The sequence below is a fragment of the Fundulus heteroclitus genome, chromosome 1, assembly GCF_011125445.2.
Source record: "Fundulus heteroclitus isolate FHET01 chromosome 1, MU-UCD_Fhet_4.1, whole genome shotgun sequence".
NCBI lineage: Eukaryota > Metazoa > Chordata > Actinopteri > Cyprinodontiformes > Fundulidae > Fundulus > Fundulus heteroclitus.
In genome coordinates this window covers 43,478,107-43,495,451 of record NC_046361.1, presented here as the reverse complement: position 1 = coordinate 43,495,451, position 17,345 = coordinate 43,478,107, and the positions used below count along the sequence as shown (strand labels likewise).

Genomic DNA, 17,345 nt, shown 5'->3' with positions numbered 1-17,345 from the left:
AGGAGCCAACGAGGAGCCTAACGAGCAGCCTAACGAGGAGCCTAACGAGGAGCCTAACGAGGAGCCTAACGACTCTCCATGGTTGGGGCGACCAGCTCCAGGTGAATCTACAGGTGAGTCTAAGCTCTAAGGAGGCCTGCAGGTCTATAAAGCTGGAACTTCTCACTACTGCAGACATTTTGGACTGAGAAAGTTTCCTGGATGGAAGAGAAACGTCTTCAGCTTCGGAACAGAAGTCCAGTTTTATTTTTTAACCTTTAGGATTTGTAAAGATATAGCTGTGCTTTGGTCTACAAATTTAAGTGATGTCCAACCAATTAGATCATAAAGAATGCAGTTATGGGTGAGGGATGTTGAATTTGTTATAAACTCTAGTGATGCATGATAAAGTGAATCAACATGACGTAAGATGGAAGATGCAGCATGCATGTACAACATAATCAATTACAGGCAGAAACGTAGCTCCACCAAGTTTCTTCTTAGCACTAAAAGTAAAACAAGATTTGTTTCTGAAATGAAAGTCAGGTTTGACTTTAAGTTTCTTAACCAAAGCAGTAATATGTCTATTGAAGGAGAGCTTATCATGTATCCATATCCTCAAGTACTTGTATGAAGAGACTGTCTCATTCTTTGTAGTCCAGGCTAAAGACGCTGGAAGTAGAAACTACTCCAGGGGCAGAAGAAGAGCTGTTGCCCAACAATAACAAGGAATTCAGACCAAAGTGTTGCTGTTCCACTTTAGACCAACAACTAGATGCTTTCAATGAGAAAAAGAAGAACTGATGTTGATCTGAAGCATGATATGTGTGTGACACTGACTGGTGCAAAGCCACAGGTTCCTACCTGGATGATTTAAAAGCTCTTTCCTCCGGACTCATTAAACAGGCTTTAACGCTCAGGAGGCTGATTTTTGGCATTAACGGCTTGCCATACCCACATCCAGCATTCACGTTCTGTCCTCCGCGCAGATCCCGTCCATGGTGACGTCAGCCCCTTACCCTAAATACCCCCCCCCCCCCAGCCATCGCACCGGCCCCGCCCACCGGAGGCGGGGCTCTACTACACACGTGCACGTTCTCACACGCATTACAGTCAGTGTAGTAAAGCCGCCACTGTACCTGCAGGCTACGCGCACGCGCGCGCACGCATGAGTGCTTTGGAAAAAAGACGTCCACACGCAGAGCTGAGGGCGCGCATGCGTGTGTGTGGTCTTCCACCTTTCAACGCTTTGCATTTTTTACCTGCAGTGGACAATTACGCACAGTCAGACGCGCACGCTGGCGCATGCACGCCGCAGCAGCAGCGCGCGGCAGCAGCAGAGGGAAGAGGAGGCGCGCGCATCCGGACCGCACGCGGCAGGCATTATGAAGGTAAGGAGCAGCTTTGTGTGTCTGTTTATCTGCTGCTTCTCTTTTTCACCTGTTCACCTGCTGTTTGTGCGGCACGCGGCGCCGCGGCGCGCGCTGCCGGCCGTTTTTTTTTTTTTGGTTTTTCCGCTGGTTCTCGTGCGCGAGGAAACGGCTCCGTCAGCAGATTTGTAGCCGACACATGCAGCCCGCAGCCCGGGCTGAGGGGGCAGCGGAGGGTCGGTCACCTCCTCCATCAGAGCATCGCGTGCGCGTGCGTTCCGACGTGGAACGGCAGCGCAGTGAGAAGCGCGTGCGCGTGTTTCCATGGTGTCCGTGCAGCAGCTGGATGTGCTGCTCTTTGTCTGCTGTGAGGTGAATGGCAGCAGGAGTAACAGGAGGAGGAGGAGGTGGTGCGTTCAGGTGTGTTCAGCCTCATCAGGCGCAGATAGGTAAGCACACCTGAGCGCCTGTCACGTGACTGTGAGGGAATAAAAGCGTGTATTTACCTCAGCAGGATAATTGTGCATCAGACACCTGGTCAGGTAGGTAAACCTACCTGAGGAGCTGCCTGATGGGTTATAGAATTTCAGCGGAGTCTGCAGACAGCAGGAGGTCTGCAGGTCTTCTGGTTGGTCACCAGAACCTCTGGCAGCCGCAGAACTTCCTGTCCTGGGAGATCCAAACCACAAAAGACCTTCAGCCCACGGATTAAAGCTGATGGAGATGGTGGGAAGAACTAACGCTGCTTTCCCTCCTGATCTCCATCCGCCTCAGAGTCAGAGTCATCAAAGTTCCCAGAACCTTCCAGGTAATCATCCGACCTCCAGAACCGACTCGTTTGAGCTTCAGTGGATATATCCAGCGCCAGTCCATCGCAGAGCTGCTTTACGTCTTTAAAGGAAATTCTGATATTCTCACCAAAAACAAGACGCTCCACCTGCTGCACCTGCTCCACCTGCTCCACCTGCTGCACCTGCTGCACCTGCTGGCGGTGGTCAGAGGTCCGGTGGCGCCGATGTCTGGCAGTCACAGGGCAGCTGTGGCTGCTAGCAGCTCACCACCGGCAGGGTGGGACTGATTCACCGTTTACGGTGATTTGTGCCGTCGTGCTTATCTTGTCCAACGTTGAAACGTTATAAATGAGGATCAGCTGATTTATAACTCTGTGATTCTGGTTCTGAGGAACTCTTTGGATTCTTCTTATTTCAGACGGATGTGGAATGAAATAAAACCATCAAACCCTAAAGAAACATGAGTGATAAACAAGTGAAGGTTCTGTTTGGGTCGGTCCTCCATGCTGCTGGTATCTGTGCTCTGAGGATCATATAAAATATGTGAAGTAATAACTAAACATGAGCACAAATAACTGAAGAAGATCCTTTAGAATATTCTCTAACTCTCAGGTCTCAGACACAGAGGTGGTTCTGGTTCCACAGAGTCTGAATCTGGACCGTGAGCTGCGGATTCTGTTGGACCTCCAAGGTGAAGCTAACTGGAGATGCTGCTGCTCCTCAGTTAGAAACAGAACCAGTGGGACTTCTGCTGCGGTTTATGAGCAGGAAACAGGAAGTGACGTCATTCCAAACTGCTGGTTGTCACCAACAGGACTCTGCAGAACCTCATGAAGAGGTGGAGAAGATCTTTGATCCGTGTGAGCTGGATGTGCCGACCCGGATCAGTGGTTAAAGACCCAGACCCAAACACCACGACGATCCACTAACATCAACCACTAGATTAGGAAAACATTGTTAAATCAGATTTTTTTATTGGTTCATAAAATATTTTCTGGTTGTGCTCCATCTGGACTTCATCGGGTCATTCAGAATAATCCAGTAAACGGTTCTGAGTAGAACCTACGTTCTCTCGTCCCCGGAGAACAGCAGCTCCTCGTTTCCTCCAGGAAATAATCTTAAATATGTCCCTCAGGCTTTCTGATCTTTATGCATTTTATGCTTCTCTTCCTGGTTATTATCTGTCTCTGACACCAAGCTGCCAGCAGGACGACAGACGCAAATCAGAGATTAGAAATGGGCTAAAGTCTCATTTACATCCTAATCTTCATTCATTTGGATGAGCTGCCGTCAAAATTCAGTTAAATTATATTTATATGGCACCAACTCTATCAAAAGGTGAACTTGGAGCCTGTGGCTGTCCAGACAGCAGGAGAAGCAGCAGAGCTCACCTGTTCAGGTAACAGTGAAGGGGCGGGGTCAGTACGAGTTCAGGGAGCTGCGGTTCTTTAGGGTCCTAGGTCCAGGGAGGGAAACACCTTGGTGGTCTGGCTGCTGACTCCCTGCTCCACTGATCTGGCTGGTGAGGAGGAGTCTGCCTCCTGCTGCTGACTTGAGGCTCACGCTGAGGTTCCCTGCATGGAGGATCCTGGAGAACAGCAGGAATGCTCACGTTCTCTGTGGCCAATAAGCTTTCACAGCTGCAGGCCACATGTTCCTGCCAGAAAGTCCACTCTTCTGTTTGAACCAACCAGCAGTTGAGCTCATATGTCCTTATCCATATATAGACGTGCTTCCTGTTCTAGAGGGCGTGGCTAGAAGCTCTTTATGGGTCACGGGGCTTTAAGTGAAACTTTGAATTAGTCACGTTTCAAACACTGGATTTAAAAGATGAAGATGATGATGATGATGACTACGTGTCCCTTTAAGATCCGTATGGAGCAGGTAGAGTCACCTGTGCAGGTGTCGGTTCCAGGATGATGTGCCCGTTAACTCTGCAGTGATGCTGCAGGACCACCCAGGTCTCAGGTTCATGACGTGGTTCTGATCCTCCGTCTCCATGGTAACCGATCCTGGATCAGCGTCCTCTGTGACCTCTGACCCCGCAGCTGAAGCCAGAATGCACCGACGACTCCATCTCCATGGCAACCGTTTGCTGATGAGGTCATCAGCGTGTGTCGGCGCAGGGCTGATGAGGTCATCAGCGTGTGCCGGCGCAGGGCTGATGAGGTCATCAGCGTGTGCCGGCGCAGGGCTGATGACATCATCAGCGTGTGCCGGCGCAGGGCTGATGAGGTCATCAGCGTGTGCCGGCGCAGGGCTGATGACATCATCAGCGTGTGCCGGCGCAGCGCTGCAGATTCAGACTGACGGCTCCTGTCAGAGTCGCTCTTTGTCTGCAGGGAGAGACGCTGAACCTCCTCCTCCTCCTCCTCCTCCTCCATGTTCTTCATCATCTGTAACCTTTCACCTAATTCCTGAAGGAGCAGTTTGACCCGGTAGAACCTGAACAGAACCTAGTGTGTCGTTCTGAGATCCAGTTTGCTTCCTAAAGACAAACTGAACACTGGAGGTTCTGGTTCTGGTTCTCTCTGACATCCTGATGTCAGTTTATTTCTGTAGAGATGAGCAGCGGGTTGGACCTGATGGTCGGTTCTGGTTCTGTGACCCGGTCCAGCCCTCTTAGTTTGTTCTTTAGAGGTCACTGCAGGTCGGGTCCGGTTGTTGGTTCTGGTTCTAGAGAACAGAACCAGTGGTGTTGATCAGGGGACGGGTCCATCACCTGGTGAGGGAACCGAACAGAATGAGCTTTAATGGGTCAGAGGAGGTCTTTACCATCAGAACAGAACTTTCTCTGATCAGAATGGGTCAGAGTGGCTTTCTGGATGAAAACATCTGGATGTTTGTTCTGCTGACAGAACGCCGTTAACGTCTGAGGATGAAGCAGAGCGAGCTGTCAGCAGGATGAAGATGAGAGGAGAGCTAGAGGCGCCGCTCTGCGTCTGTCAGCGCTCAGCATCCCGTTCCTGGAAGGACTACAGAGCTTTGATGCTAAAGACTACAACTCCCAGGAGGGAGCGAGGCTGGAGCTGAATGAGAGGAGGCAAACATCTGAAGGAGAGGAACGGGTTGTTCTGGTGTTCTGGTCCAGTCTGGGCTGACATCTGTAATGCCGGGTCAGTTCTGGAAAAGCAGCGGTTCTGGTTCTAGAAGGCAGGTTTAGTTCTGGGTACCGACCGTGGAGCGGCGCCTGAAGATGGATGGATCTGCTCCCAGCAGTGGTCAGAACCTGTGGAGGTCCCGCTGGTTCCCTTTGACCCGGTTCCTGCTGGTTCTGTGAAACCTGAGCTTTGGAGGTGAGGCTGTAACATCTCCATGATGGATAGCTGCTGGTTCCCAGCAGAACCAGCAGGAGAACCAGAGCAGATGGGTCTGTGCTGGTTCCCAGCAGAACCAGGGTAGACGGATCTGTGCTGGTTCCCAGCACCCGGCAGGAGAACCAGAGCAGACGGAGCAGGACAGAACCACAAGATGATGAGGCCACCGAGGAGAGGCGCTGACCCACTGGGCCACTCTCAGCGGGGGTTCTGAACCAGCCGTCCTCTGGGCTCCCTGGAGTTCTGTTAGAACCTGCTTTGCCTCTGAGCTGCGGATCATTCCAGCAGAGATTAAACTCGATGGATGAGCCAGCATCCGTCCACCTTTATCTCCTTGTTCCCTTTATTACTTCCTTATTTCCCCACCTTTACCTTTCTACGTCACATTTATGCGTTTATTAGGTTATTGTGAGAGGCAGAATCAGCCACATTTGGCCATAATTATTATTTGATTAGGTATAAATACACAAACATTATGTTTTTTTATGGAAAAACAATAAAGGAGGTGTGAGTTGTGCAAATTTACTTCCTTTGTCTCACAGCTGAGTAGCCGACCACTCAGGTGTCCATCGTGTTGACGGGCAGCTGAACGGGCCAATCAGAGGGCGGCGGGGTTTGTGTCAGTCCCGCCCTAAACACACATTGACTGAACTCTGACCGCCTTATCTGTGGGCGAGGGAAAGTGGAAGAGAGACCAGAGTAAGAACGGACATGACTGCTGCACACACACCGAGGAGAAGACTTCTTCTACAGGTAAGACACACCTGAGGCTCCTCCGGTAAGGTAAGACACACCTGAGGAGGCTCAGGTAAGGTAGGACACACCTGAGGCTCCTCAGGTAAGGTAGGACACACCTGAGGCTCCTCAGGTAAGGTAGGACACACCTGAGGCTCCTCAGGTAAGGTAAGACACACCTGAGGCTCCTCAGGTAAGGTAAGACACACCTGAGGAGCCTCAGGTAAGGTAGGACACACCTGAGGAGCCTCAGGTAAGGTAAGACACACCTGAGGAGCCTCAGTGCCTCCACACAGGAAGTGACAGCGACAGTCAGAGGAAACACGTTAACAGCTGAGACACTACAGCATCAGGAGAACCGCCTCCTGCTGGCCTCCTTCACCTCCTGCTGGCCTCCTACAGATGTTCTGCAGAGATGGTTGTGAGTTAAAATCCCGGTGACGCTGTCGTGAGGAGGAGTAAAGGGACGTGATCGGGTCTCTGGCCGTCTGAGGTGATAAATAGCGAGCAGAACCGGGCCAAGCGTGGAACCCTGTGGTACTCCATCACTGCTCTGGTTCAGGAGGATTTACCTTTAATCTGGGAGCGCTGAGTCCCGCTCTGCTCTCTGCGACGCCTCACAGCTTCCTGTCTCCTGCGGCCAGAAGCAGCCGAGCGCGTTCCCCGTGGGTTCTGTTTGTGTTCTCTCTGACTCCACATATGCTCGTCCATGCTGAGTGTGTGTCTGGGCTCACGCTGCCCACCATCTGCTGCGCCATGGAGCCACGGAGCTTCTGCCTCCTCACAGGAAGCTCCTCTCTACCAACCAACCCATCATGATGTCAGGAGCCCAGAATAAAATCCACCGTCAGCCACATTCACAGGAATCTCTGCTGGGCAGGAAGTGAGGAGGAAGCTAAGCCGTGTTTGTGGGAATTAAACATTTAAATGTTTTACAGAGCAGCCCTTCATGTGCTCTGACCCACAGACTGGTCCTGGTTCTGGCTCTGGTTCCTGTAACCTCACCTGGTCTGAGTCGTGATGCTTGAGGTGTCAGAGATGGATGAGATCCACCTGCAGAACGTTGTTCTCTTTGTTCTCTTTGTTCTCTTTGTTCTCGCTGTTAATGATCCAGAAGTAAACCTGCTGAGTCAACAGAACCTGAAGACTGATGGACGTGTTAAAGTTCAACAACAGCTCTGATGTTTACTCAAACACTCTGCTGGTTCTGTTTCTATGTTTGCATTCCTCCAGCCAGGTGAGGGCCCAGGTGAGGGCCCAGGTGAGGGGGACGTGTCAGTCAGTTGCTCCTCATACTAACAGGCATTCTGAATTAGAAACTGGATCAGAACCAGAACTGGAACTGGTTAAGGAGTCTGGCTGCGTTGATGTGACTCTAACTCAGGGATGGGCAACTTCCATGATAAAGAGGGCCACATTTTTTTCAGCACGACCATTGGAGGGCCACATGACCACGCACTTCAAATAATTGGATATGAAAGACGCTACAAATTATTCTCAATAAGAACAAATTTTAGATGAATTTATATCTGTATGTTTACTGCACCAACATATAACTATTTTCTGCATATAAATGCATTTTAATATGTCCTTAAGCAAAAGACAAACCATTTGCTTTAAAAAAAAATTGCAAAAAAGGAATTTAAACTCCATATCAATGCATTCAGGAGCATGGGTCATTTCAAATTTACAAGGAAAGAGGCATAAAACGGAACAGAACTTAACTCAAACAGTAATGGATTTATCCAGAAACAGTGTGGGCTTTCTTACAATACTGAATGCTCTATAATTGTATTTCTGTTACTTTTTGATTATGCACATCTGTTAGCTTTTTATTCTGAAAAATCTAATGTCCCATGCTCCTGAATGCACCATAGCTTTCTGACGCTCACGAATGCATCACACTGGTCTGTGAATGCTGTGCTGTGTAGATGCACGTCTGATCGTCCGCTTAAGACAAAGCTTTGCAGTTTCAAAACTCACGTCGGCTCTCGCTGTTTATTGTTGTGTCTGAATGACAAGAGACCAAAAAAAAATTCCCCATGTCCATACTTCTTCCCATTTTGTCTGAAAAATGTGACTTTCTCATCAAGTTTTCCCTTTATTCCACTGCTAGTGGCCAGGGCTCTTGACTTTCTTCCTCGCTGTTGCAAAGCGGCCCATGCACGCTATTGTTTGGGTACAGCCCCCTATCGGTCAAAAGTATAATTACAAGTTTTTTGTTTTTTTTTTTGTTTTTTTTTAATTATCATTATTAAATTATTATTGATCTATTCGCGGGCCGCACAGAGTGATGACGAGGGCCGTCTGCGGCCCCCGGGCCGCCAGTTGCCCATCCCTGCTCTAACTCTTACCTGTTGGATTCAGGCTCTGTGACACACCCACAGGTGAGGTGGAGGACAGGTGAACTCTTGGAACCGGTCACCTGGTCTGACCTGGAGATTTTAGACTTTTCACCTGCTGTTTGTATGTCAGTCTGAAGGTCCTAACTGAGCATGCTCAGTAACCACCTGCTCCTTTGTCTGCAGCACAGCGGCCATGTCTAAAGCCACGGTGAAGAAGCTGCACTGGCGCTCCAAGGTACGGACTCACCTGTGATCCCGGGCTCACCTGTGACCAGCCACATCATCAGAGCGTCCTGAGTAAAGCTCCTCCTTCCTGTTGTCTGCAGGTCCAGGAGAGCTTCGTCCCGCTGGGCGGCGGCACCGGCTCAGGAGAACTGGGTCTGGCCATTGGAGGCGGAGCTGATTATGGCGAGTTTCCATTCGTCACTGCAGCCCCAGGGGGCGGGGCTACGGTGGGTGACATCATCTTAGAGATCGGGGGGACGCCCGTGTTGGGGATGACGCTGGGTGACGTCAGAGGAGTCCTGAACTCCTGTCCTCATCCAATCAGGATCAAGACTGTGTCCCCAGGTGAGACGTGCATGCTCAGGTGCAGGTCAGGCCTAAAAGCCGTCGAACCAGCAACCCCAGACCATTTGTAGCATTGCTGAGGATCCCAGTCCATAAAGCCTCCAGGTTTCTGTTCTGTCTCCAGGTGTCCAGCCGTCTTCGTCCTGTGTTCAGTCCAGCGGTCAGGCAGGTTTACCTGTAGAACGTTTCAGTAACAAGACGCTCAAAGAGAGCAGAGATCTCAGAGGAACCTCAGTGGCATGAGGCAGGTCAGGCAAAGGTGGACTACAGACTTGATCTGATGATGCGTCCCTGTAGTTCCCAGCTATCAGCCTCCTGAAGAACCTCATGACTCCTCAGAACTTTAAAGCCGTCTCTCACTCAGACATGTCTGCACCCTCCTCTTCCTCAGCCAGGCCACTGGACTGTGTTTTTCCATTGTCTTGGTGAAGAATTCATGGAGGTCGCTGGAGAAGATGTGGTCCAGAAGCTAGCAGATGTTGCTCTAGGCTGACTGCTCCTTGTTCCACCATAAATCTGGAGAACCATCCATCTTCCTGCTGACCGGCGGTTCTTCCAGGCCTCTGAGCCAGAGAAGCTGATTCCTCCTCTGAGGGAACATCAGGCTTCTGCTCATTAAAGGCGCTGAACTCTGTACTGTAGAGCTGAACAAAGGTTCTCCTGAGTCCAACAAAGGTTCTTGATGCAGAACCATCTGAGGGATCATAGTTGGTGTGAAACTGGAGAACCTTTGAGCTTCAGAGCTTCACTGAGACTTCTTGAGGACCAGAGCAGGATCGCTGCTCCTAGAGAGTCAACCCTTCCTCAAAGTGTTGCAGACTGAAACAGAAACACAAAACCAAACTGAAACTAATGAACAGGAAGTGTTTTGGCTTTGTATGACATCACTGTGACATCATATCATGTGTCTGTGTGTCAGGTTCCTCTCTGTGTAAAGACCTCAGGTTGTACCTCAGCAAGTGTTTTACCCCGGGCTCCATGGACAGTCAGCTTCAGCAGCTCATCAGGGAGAACCTGTACCTGCGCGCCGTTCCGTGTAAGATGCACCTGAACGACCGTCAAACACATCTGGACACAGCTAAACACGTACCTGAACACATGAACACACCTGGACACACCTGAAAATGATCAAACACACCTAAACATGCAAGACAACACCTGGATACAGCACAACATCAATGTTTCCTGGTAAAAAGCCAGACATAGAGGATATTTTAAAATGTGTGAAGATTTCATGTGAATCAGACAGAGTCCACCATGACAGCAGCTCAGGGTTCCCCGTCTCTGACTGATGACATCATGCCGTCCTGTGGGCAGGTACGACCAGGCTGCCGCGGGACGGAGAGATTTCAGGTGTGGACTACAACTTTGTTTCTATCGAGGAGTTTTTCTCTCTGGAAGAGTCTGGAGCTCTGCTGGAGAGCGGCAAGTTCAAAGGTATGAAAATCTAACGCACCCACACCCTGTAATAGGTGTTAAAAAGGAGCGTACTGGCCCTTTAAGAACCCAGGTTCACCCAGCATGAATGATTTCTCACGGAGCGGGGGGGCCTTGTTGCTGCTGCTTCATTTCTTTTTAACTGCGTTCCAGTTAAATCACAAGAAGAAGATTTAGTCTCTAATCCTGCAAACCTGCAGAACCAAACCTGCCCCCCCCCCCCCCATCAGAACCACCACCGCTGCGTATTAATCTGTCAGGATTAAACAAACTAAAATAGAAACATAATTCACACACCAGGATTTACTGAGCTCAGAAATCTGAGGCAGAATCATTTCTTTTCATATGAGACTAAGCTGAGCTACTTTTATACCGGCGCTGTTAGGTGGCGCTGTCAGCACTGCAGCCGTTTTGTACTGAATAAAGAAGAACATCCAAGACATGACAGTTAAAACGTGTCCCGGGTTTTCCTGGTCCTGTCCAAAGAACTGGGGGTGGGAAACCCATCAATGAAAAACAATGAGATCACAGCTCAACTATGAAAGACAAACGGGTCCAGTTGAGTCGTGTTCAGTTTATTCCTAGAGCTCCAATTAACATCATCACATTGACCCAGGAGTACTTTCTATGGTAGATGGTAATAGAGGATGATCTGCCTCCCCTGATGATGTCACAGCTAACAGAACACCAGACCAGGTGTACCTTCTATGAAGAGAAAAATGACAGAGAGCAAAAAGTTAAAAGCTGAAATAACAACAATAAATGCAGATTGGAGAGCAGTAGGAGAACTCAGCAGAGAGAGAGAAATAGACCCTGATGTCCTCCAGCAGCCTAAGCCTATAGCAGCATAACTATAGAGGTAGCTCAGGGTAACATGAGCCACTCTGACTAGAAGCTTTGTCACAAAGGAAAGTTTTAAGATTAGTCTTAAAAGTAGACAGGGTGTCTGCCTCACGGACCAAAACTGGGAGTTGGTTCCACAGGAGAGGAGCCTGATAGCTAAAGGATCTGCCTCCCATTCTACTTTTAGAGACTCTAGGAACCACCAGCAGACCTGCAGTCTGAGAGCGAAGTGCTCTGTTAGGAACATACGGGGTAATCAGAGCTCTGATATATGATGGAGCTTGATTAATAAACCTAAACCCTGCCTGACGCCATAATTCACTTTGTTTTGGTCTGATCATAGGGAATTACTACGGAACGCCCCGCCCCGTCCACATCGGACCAGAGAGTCCACCAATCACGTACCAAGAGCACCGCAACCTGCTGAGGAACTTCAGGACAAGGAGCAAGTCTCTGAGTAACCTGGAGAAAGCCGTGGAGGAAGGGGACAACAGCGAGGAGGACAATGGGCCATCAGGTAGAAACCTTCTGCTCCACCCCTTACACCTGCTCAGGTGAGGTTGAGTCATAACGAGGCTGTTTTCTGCAGGTTCAGCCCCACCCACAACGCTGCCACTCAGCCAGTCATGGGACTTACCAGTCGGGAGTCGGGAGGGAATGGAGAACGGAGCAGGAGGCAGAGGAGCGGGTAGAGGAAGAGGAGGAGGTCCACTTCCTGAAAACTGGGAGTTGGCCTACAGTGACTCAGGGGAGCCGTACTACATCAAGTGAGAACTGAATTAATCAAACCTGGTTTTATAGGTACTGGCAGAATTAGACAGTTTGATTCTGACTGAAATCAGATTTATCTCAGATCTGAGACGGTTTACCTGAGCACACCTGAGCCTGAGGCTGCAGAACATTGATGTGGGTTCATTACTGGAACCAAACATGGCGGCTTCTACTAAACTGGGCAGAACAATGATGAAGGCGATAATGGAGCCCAGTCCCTCTTTTTGCTTTATCTGCTGCTAGTGTGCCCCCCCCCCCCATTGATGCCACCCTGGGCAATTGCCCATCTGGCCACATTTAACACCCTCAGGCTGGACATGCTGCCCCCCTAATATCACAGCAACCACCCATTAGAACATAAAACTGATTCTGTGGCTTTAAACTGTGGGTGTCAACCACTTGGGGGCGCTCCTGCGCCATCGGATCCTGTTTGGAGATAGTTGATCCTTAAAGGAGCATAGCCATGTTATTTGACTTTTTTTATTTAGACGTCAGCAGCTCACTCTGGTTGCATACAAAGTTTTTTATGAAAGATTATCACGTCCTGCAGGCGAATTATTGTTATTTTACACTTTGTTTTTGCTCAGTTTGTTGGCAAATAAAGCCGTTGTGTTTATTTATAATAACAATGGAAGTATGATACTGCGTGTGTGCAGCACGGGATAAACTAAGAAGCAGCTAACGGCTATTAGCGTCTCCCAGCCAAGTGTTGAAACAATGAACAAAGGTGTAAAAACCAGAGGGAAAATGCTGGAATGTCTCTGGGAATACAGTACGACCGGACTGCAGAGTTGACCTGAGTAAATGTTCTTATTAATATGGTGATAATGATAGCAATGCCTCTACAGTCTGACGTACAAACATTACACATAGATCGATTGATCGGTTCGTACCTTCATGCAGTGTCCCTGTTTATGTATTTCCGTAATGTTCTGATATGAGGCTCTTAGAGTTTCTGCAGATCGCTTTATTTAGTTAACGTTGGTCTTCATCACGCAGAGCTGCTGCTTTACTGCGAGGAGTTGCAGAGGGTCAGGCTCAGTCCGCCATTATTCAGAAGTAATTCATTAGTCGCCTTCGGCTTTCTAATAGTTCTGTGGTACTGCTGGTAGATGGCGCCACGTCTGTTTATATCGGCTCATTGCGCCCCCTGCTGGGGTTATTTTTAGCCTCAAAAAGGATCAAAACACTCTCAGGATGGACGCTTGTGTATGTAAGCTTATTTAATCATGATCAAACGGTTTTTGGTCTTTGTTATAAGCATATCCCGTGGCTTTGTACCTTTAAACCTGGACAACATCTAAATCCAGACGGTGGTGTGATGGCAGCAGTCCTGAGCCCAGCAAACTGTTCAGGGACCCAAAGCTCAGGCTGTAGACCTGTGAAACACATGTTTCAGTATCCCAGCACTCATGATGGTGAATAAAGTGACAGAGGCCTTAACATGGAATGATGCTGGAGATCTTTTTCTGTTTTTCAGTCACATCTCAAAGACGACCAGCTGGACGGATCCTCGAACGCAGAGCAAAGAGACGACGCCCTGCACTGAACGTAATCTAACTTCTCATGTTTCAGTCAACTGCCAGCAGGGGGCAGCGTTGTCCTAAAACCACTATTCTGCTGCTTCTATTTTTAGTTTCTCATTAGTCCACTTTCTGCCAGCAGAACGTTGTTTTCATCGTTATTAGTGGCAGGCAGAGTAGCCCTGTCAGCTGCTCATCAGCGTCTGCAGACGTTAAATCACGTCTGAATCAAAGCTTTCTGCTTCCTGGCAGTTCCAGAGTTCACGGACCAGCCGAGCCAGCTGAGGGGCTACTCCATCCACACCAGGCTCTCTAAAGGTCCTCGAGGTTTTGGCTTCAACATCGTCGGGGGAAGTCGCCCTCAAGAGTTTCTGCAGGTGTACAGCGTCACACCTGGAGGACCACCTACTCTGAGTACAGGTATGGATACAGAAATGGAATCAGGCTAAAAAAGGCCTTCCACAGATGTTCTGTGTGTTAAAACAGTACGAGCATTGTGGGTTCCTCAGCAGCTCCTCTGCTGATCAGTGATCATGCATCACTGTAACAGGACTTTCTGCAGTTTGCTCCTGCGCAGCGTTACAGGTGTGTCTTAACACCTCAGCAATCACCTCAGCAGCTGCTGCTGCACATCTACCTGGGTGAGGAGAACATCTCCCCAGCAGGAGAACATCTCCCCAGCAGGAGAACATCTCGCCAGCAGGAGAACATCTCCCCAGCAGCTGAACTGGGTCATCAACAGAACATTGATCCTAAACTCAGCAGCTGGTTTAGAACAGGGTGGCTGGAAGAGAAAAGGTATTTCAGTGGTCTAGTCAAAGTCCAGACCTCAGCTTGATTGAGATGTTGTAGTGTCTCCTTCAGGCAGCTGAGCAGGAACCTCATAGGCCTTTTCCACCAACGTGGCTCAGGGCCCATGGCGGTTCCACGGCGGATGTACCGGTGTTCACGCACAAGAGGGAATAAAGGTTTTGTTGACCTCAACACAAAGTGGCGTTCTCTCTGTGTTCACCTTGGAGCCAGAGGATGGAACCTAACCAGTTCCACCAACATCTGGAGATGGAAACGCTATGAAAGCTGGAGGAATGAAGTCAGTATTTGGACGAGAGTCACCAACCTGGAGAAGGAAGACCAGCTCTCTCCGTCCCCTGGTGCTATGCAGGAGAGCGAGACACGGCGCTGACAACCTGAATAAAGACGCTGGAACGGTGACGTTGCTGAATATGTTGATAATTTGCTCATCAAGATGCATTTCTGGGATTCAAGCTTCTGGAAACTTCATGCTTGGATGTGACAGGCAGGCAGTTAGCTTTAACAGCTAGCTCCCATGTGACATTCGAAGAGAACATTTGGTGCTGAGAAAGGATCAGCAGAGCACCAACCAGGAGTCAGTGTCTGCAGGACTCCACAATGCAGCCTGGAACCGGCCCACCGGACAGGTGTGGAGAACCAGCTAAATCCTGACCAGATGCCCGAGCCACCTCAACTGGCTCCTCTGGACGTGGAGGAGCAGCGGCTCTACTCTGAGTCCTCCCCGGATGACTGAGCTCCTCACCCTATCTCTAAGGGAGAGCCCAGACACACTACGGAGAAAACTCATTTCAGCCGCTTGTATCCAGGATCTCGTTCTTTCGGTCACGACCCAAAGCTCGTGACCATAGATGAGGGTAGGAACGTAGATCGACCGGTAAATCGAGAGCTTGGCCTTTTGGCTCAGCTCTCTCTTCACCACAACGGATCGGTACAGCGCCCGCTTCACAGCAGACGCTGCACCAATCCGCCTGTCGATCTCCCGCTCCATCTTCCCCTCATTCGTGAACAAGACCCCAAGATACTTGAACTCCTCCACTAGGGGCAGCACATCCTCCCCAACCCGGAGAAGGCACTCTACCCTTTTCCGGTTCAAGACCATGGTCTCGGATTTGGAGGCACTAATTTTCATCCCGGCCGCTTCACACTCGGCTGCGAACCGCTCCAGTGAGAGCTGTAGATCACGTCCTGATGAAGCCAATAGGACCACGTCATCCGCGAATAGCAGAGACGCAATCCTAAGGCCACCAAAACGGAGCCCCTCAACACCTTGGCTGCACCTAGAAATTCTGTCCATAAAAGTTATGAACAGAATCGGTGACAAAGGGCAACCTTGGCGGAGTCCAACTCTCACCGGAAACGAGTCCGACTTACTGCCGGCAATGCGGACCAGACTCTGACACCGGTCGTACAGAGACCTGACAGCCCTTATTAAAGGGTCCGGTACTCCATACTCCCGGAGTACCCCCCACAGGATCCCCCGGGGGACACGGTCGAATGCCTTCTCCAGATCCACAAAACACATGTAGACTGGTTGGGCAAACTCCCATGCCCCCTCCAGAATCCTGCTGAGGGTATAGAGCTGGTCCAGTGTTCCATGGCCAGGACCAAAACCACACTGCTCTTCCTGAATCCGAGATTCGACTATCCGACGGACCCTCCTTTCCAGAACCCCTGAATAGACCTTACCAGGGAGGCTTAAGAGTGTGATTCCTCTGTAGTTGGAACACACCCTCCGGTCCCCCTTTTTAAATATTGAGCTTTAATTTGTGAAATACAGTTATAACAGATTAATAAACAGAAAATTATGGTCCATCTGTTGGGCTTCTGCATTGTTCTCACCAAATAAAAACTAATCTGCACCACGTGATCTACTTTCAGTGGTTTCGCCGGTTATTATAACCATAGGCTGCAGATATAAATGAGGAGCTGCTCAGTTTGGGTCAGAAACGAGCTGGACCATGACCAGGTCCAGGTTCTGACCTGATTGGACCCGGTCATGGACCGGCAGTGAGCTCTTGGTGTAATGTGGTGTCCAAAGTAACTGGAACATGTGCAGCAGTGTTGGGTGGAGAGGAATAAAGCTGTTTAAACGGTCCGCTCCAACCAGCACCTGTAGTCAGAACATTTCACAGCTGCTTGTGTCTTCTGGTCCTGCAGCGGACATCCTGGTCTACATCAACGACTCCTGTGTGCTGGGCCGCTCTCACAAAGAGGTGGTGGAGATGCTGAAGTCGGTGCCGATGGGTCAGAGCGTGGATGTGGTGCTGAGGAGAGGATACCCGATGCTTTACAACCCAGACGGCTGTCCCAAACAGAACCTGGAGGTGGTACCACTAGAATTACTGAACTTTTTATGTTCCTGCAATAATCAGACCTTAGAAACATGATCGGTGCTAGCAGCAAATAATCCGTACCTGAATGCAACAGTCATCCAGCGCAGTGGCCTAGTGGTTAGGGAGCCGGCCAACCAGGTTGGTGGTTCAAAACTCAGCCTGAAATGTCCAGAAGCTTCACCAAAGGCTGGTGTGAAGAACAGGGTCTAGTAACAATATAAACATGTATTATCAACTGTACTTTATGTCATTACGACAGTCAGGCTCTTTCCCTGATCTCAGTTCAGCAGCAACAGAAAGAATATTGTGTCAAAAACAGAAACCAGAGAGAGGCTGAAAGAAGAAAACACCTGATCCTGGGTCTGTTGATGATGCTCTAACACCTTACCTGACCTCCTCATGCAGCCTCAGACTCCCAGCGAGTCCTCCATCCACACCAGAGCCCTGACGCACCTCACCTACAGCCGCACGCTGGACGCCAACGGCATCACGCCAGGTCAGAGCAGTCCACCCAGACT

At 49.7% G+C, this 17,345-nt stretch overlaps 1 protein-coding gene across 2 annotated transcripts in view; it reads left to right on the top strand.

Annotated features, from left to right (window-relative positions):
• Positions 1-1,094: 1,094 nt before the first annotated feature.
• Positions 1,095-17,345, top strand: part of LOC105920543 (membrane-associated guanylate kinase, WW and PDZ domain-containing protein 3) — a 34,996-nt gene continuing 18,745 nt past the window's right edge. The window contains exons 1-11 of one of the 2 annotated variants that reach the window (XM_036143656.1): positions 1,095-1,370; positions 8,721-8,772; positions 8,864-9,107; positions 10,027-10,143; positions 10,425-10,544; positions 11,731-11,904; positions 11,977-12,154; positions 13,639-13,709; positions 13,934-14,101; positions 16,652-16,818; positions 17,233-17,323. In XM_036143656.1, the coding sequence (XP_035999549.1) occupies positions 8,731-8,772; positions 8,864-9,107; positions 10,027-10,143; positions 10,425-10,544; positions 11,731-11,904; positions 11,977-12,154; positions 13,639-13,709; positions 13,934-14,101; positions 16,652-16,818; positions 17,233-17,323 (1,372 nt within the window). In that variant the 5' untranslated portion in view covers positions 1,095-1,370; positions 8,721-8,730. Of the gene's footprint in view, positions 1,371-8,720; positions 8,773-8,863; positions 9,108-10,026; positions 10,144-10,424; positions 10,545-11,730; positions 11,905-11,976; positions 12,155-13,638; positions 13,710-13,933; positions 14,102-16,651; positions 16,819-17,232; positions 17,324-17,345 lie in introns of those variants that run through there. The other variant, XM_036143658.1, reaches the window with a different exon arrangement.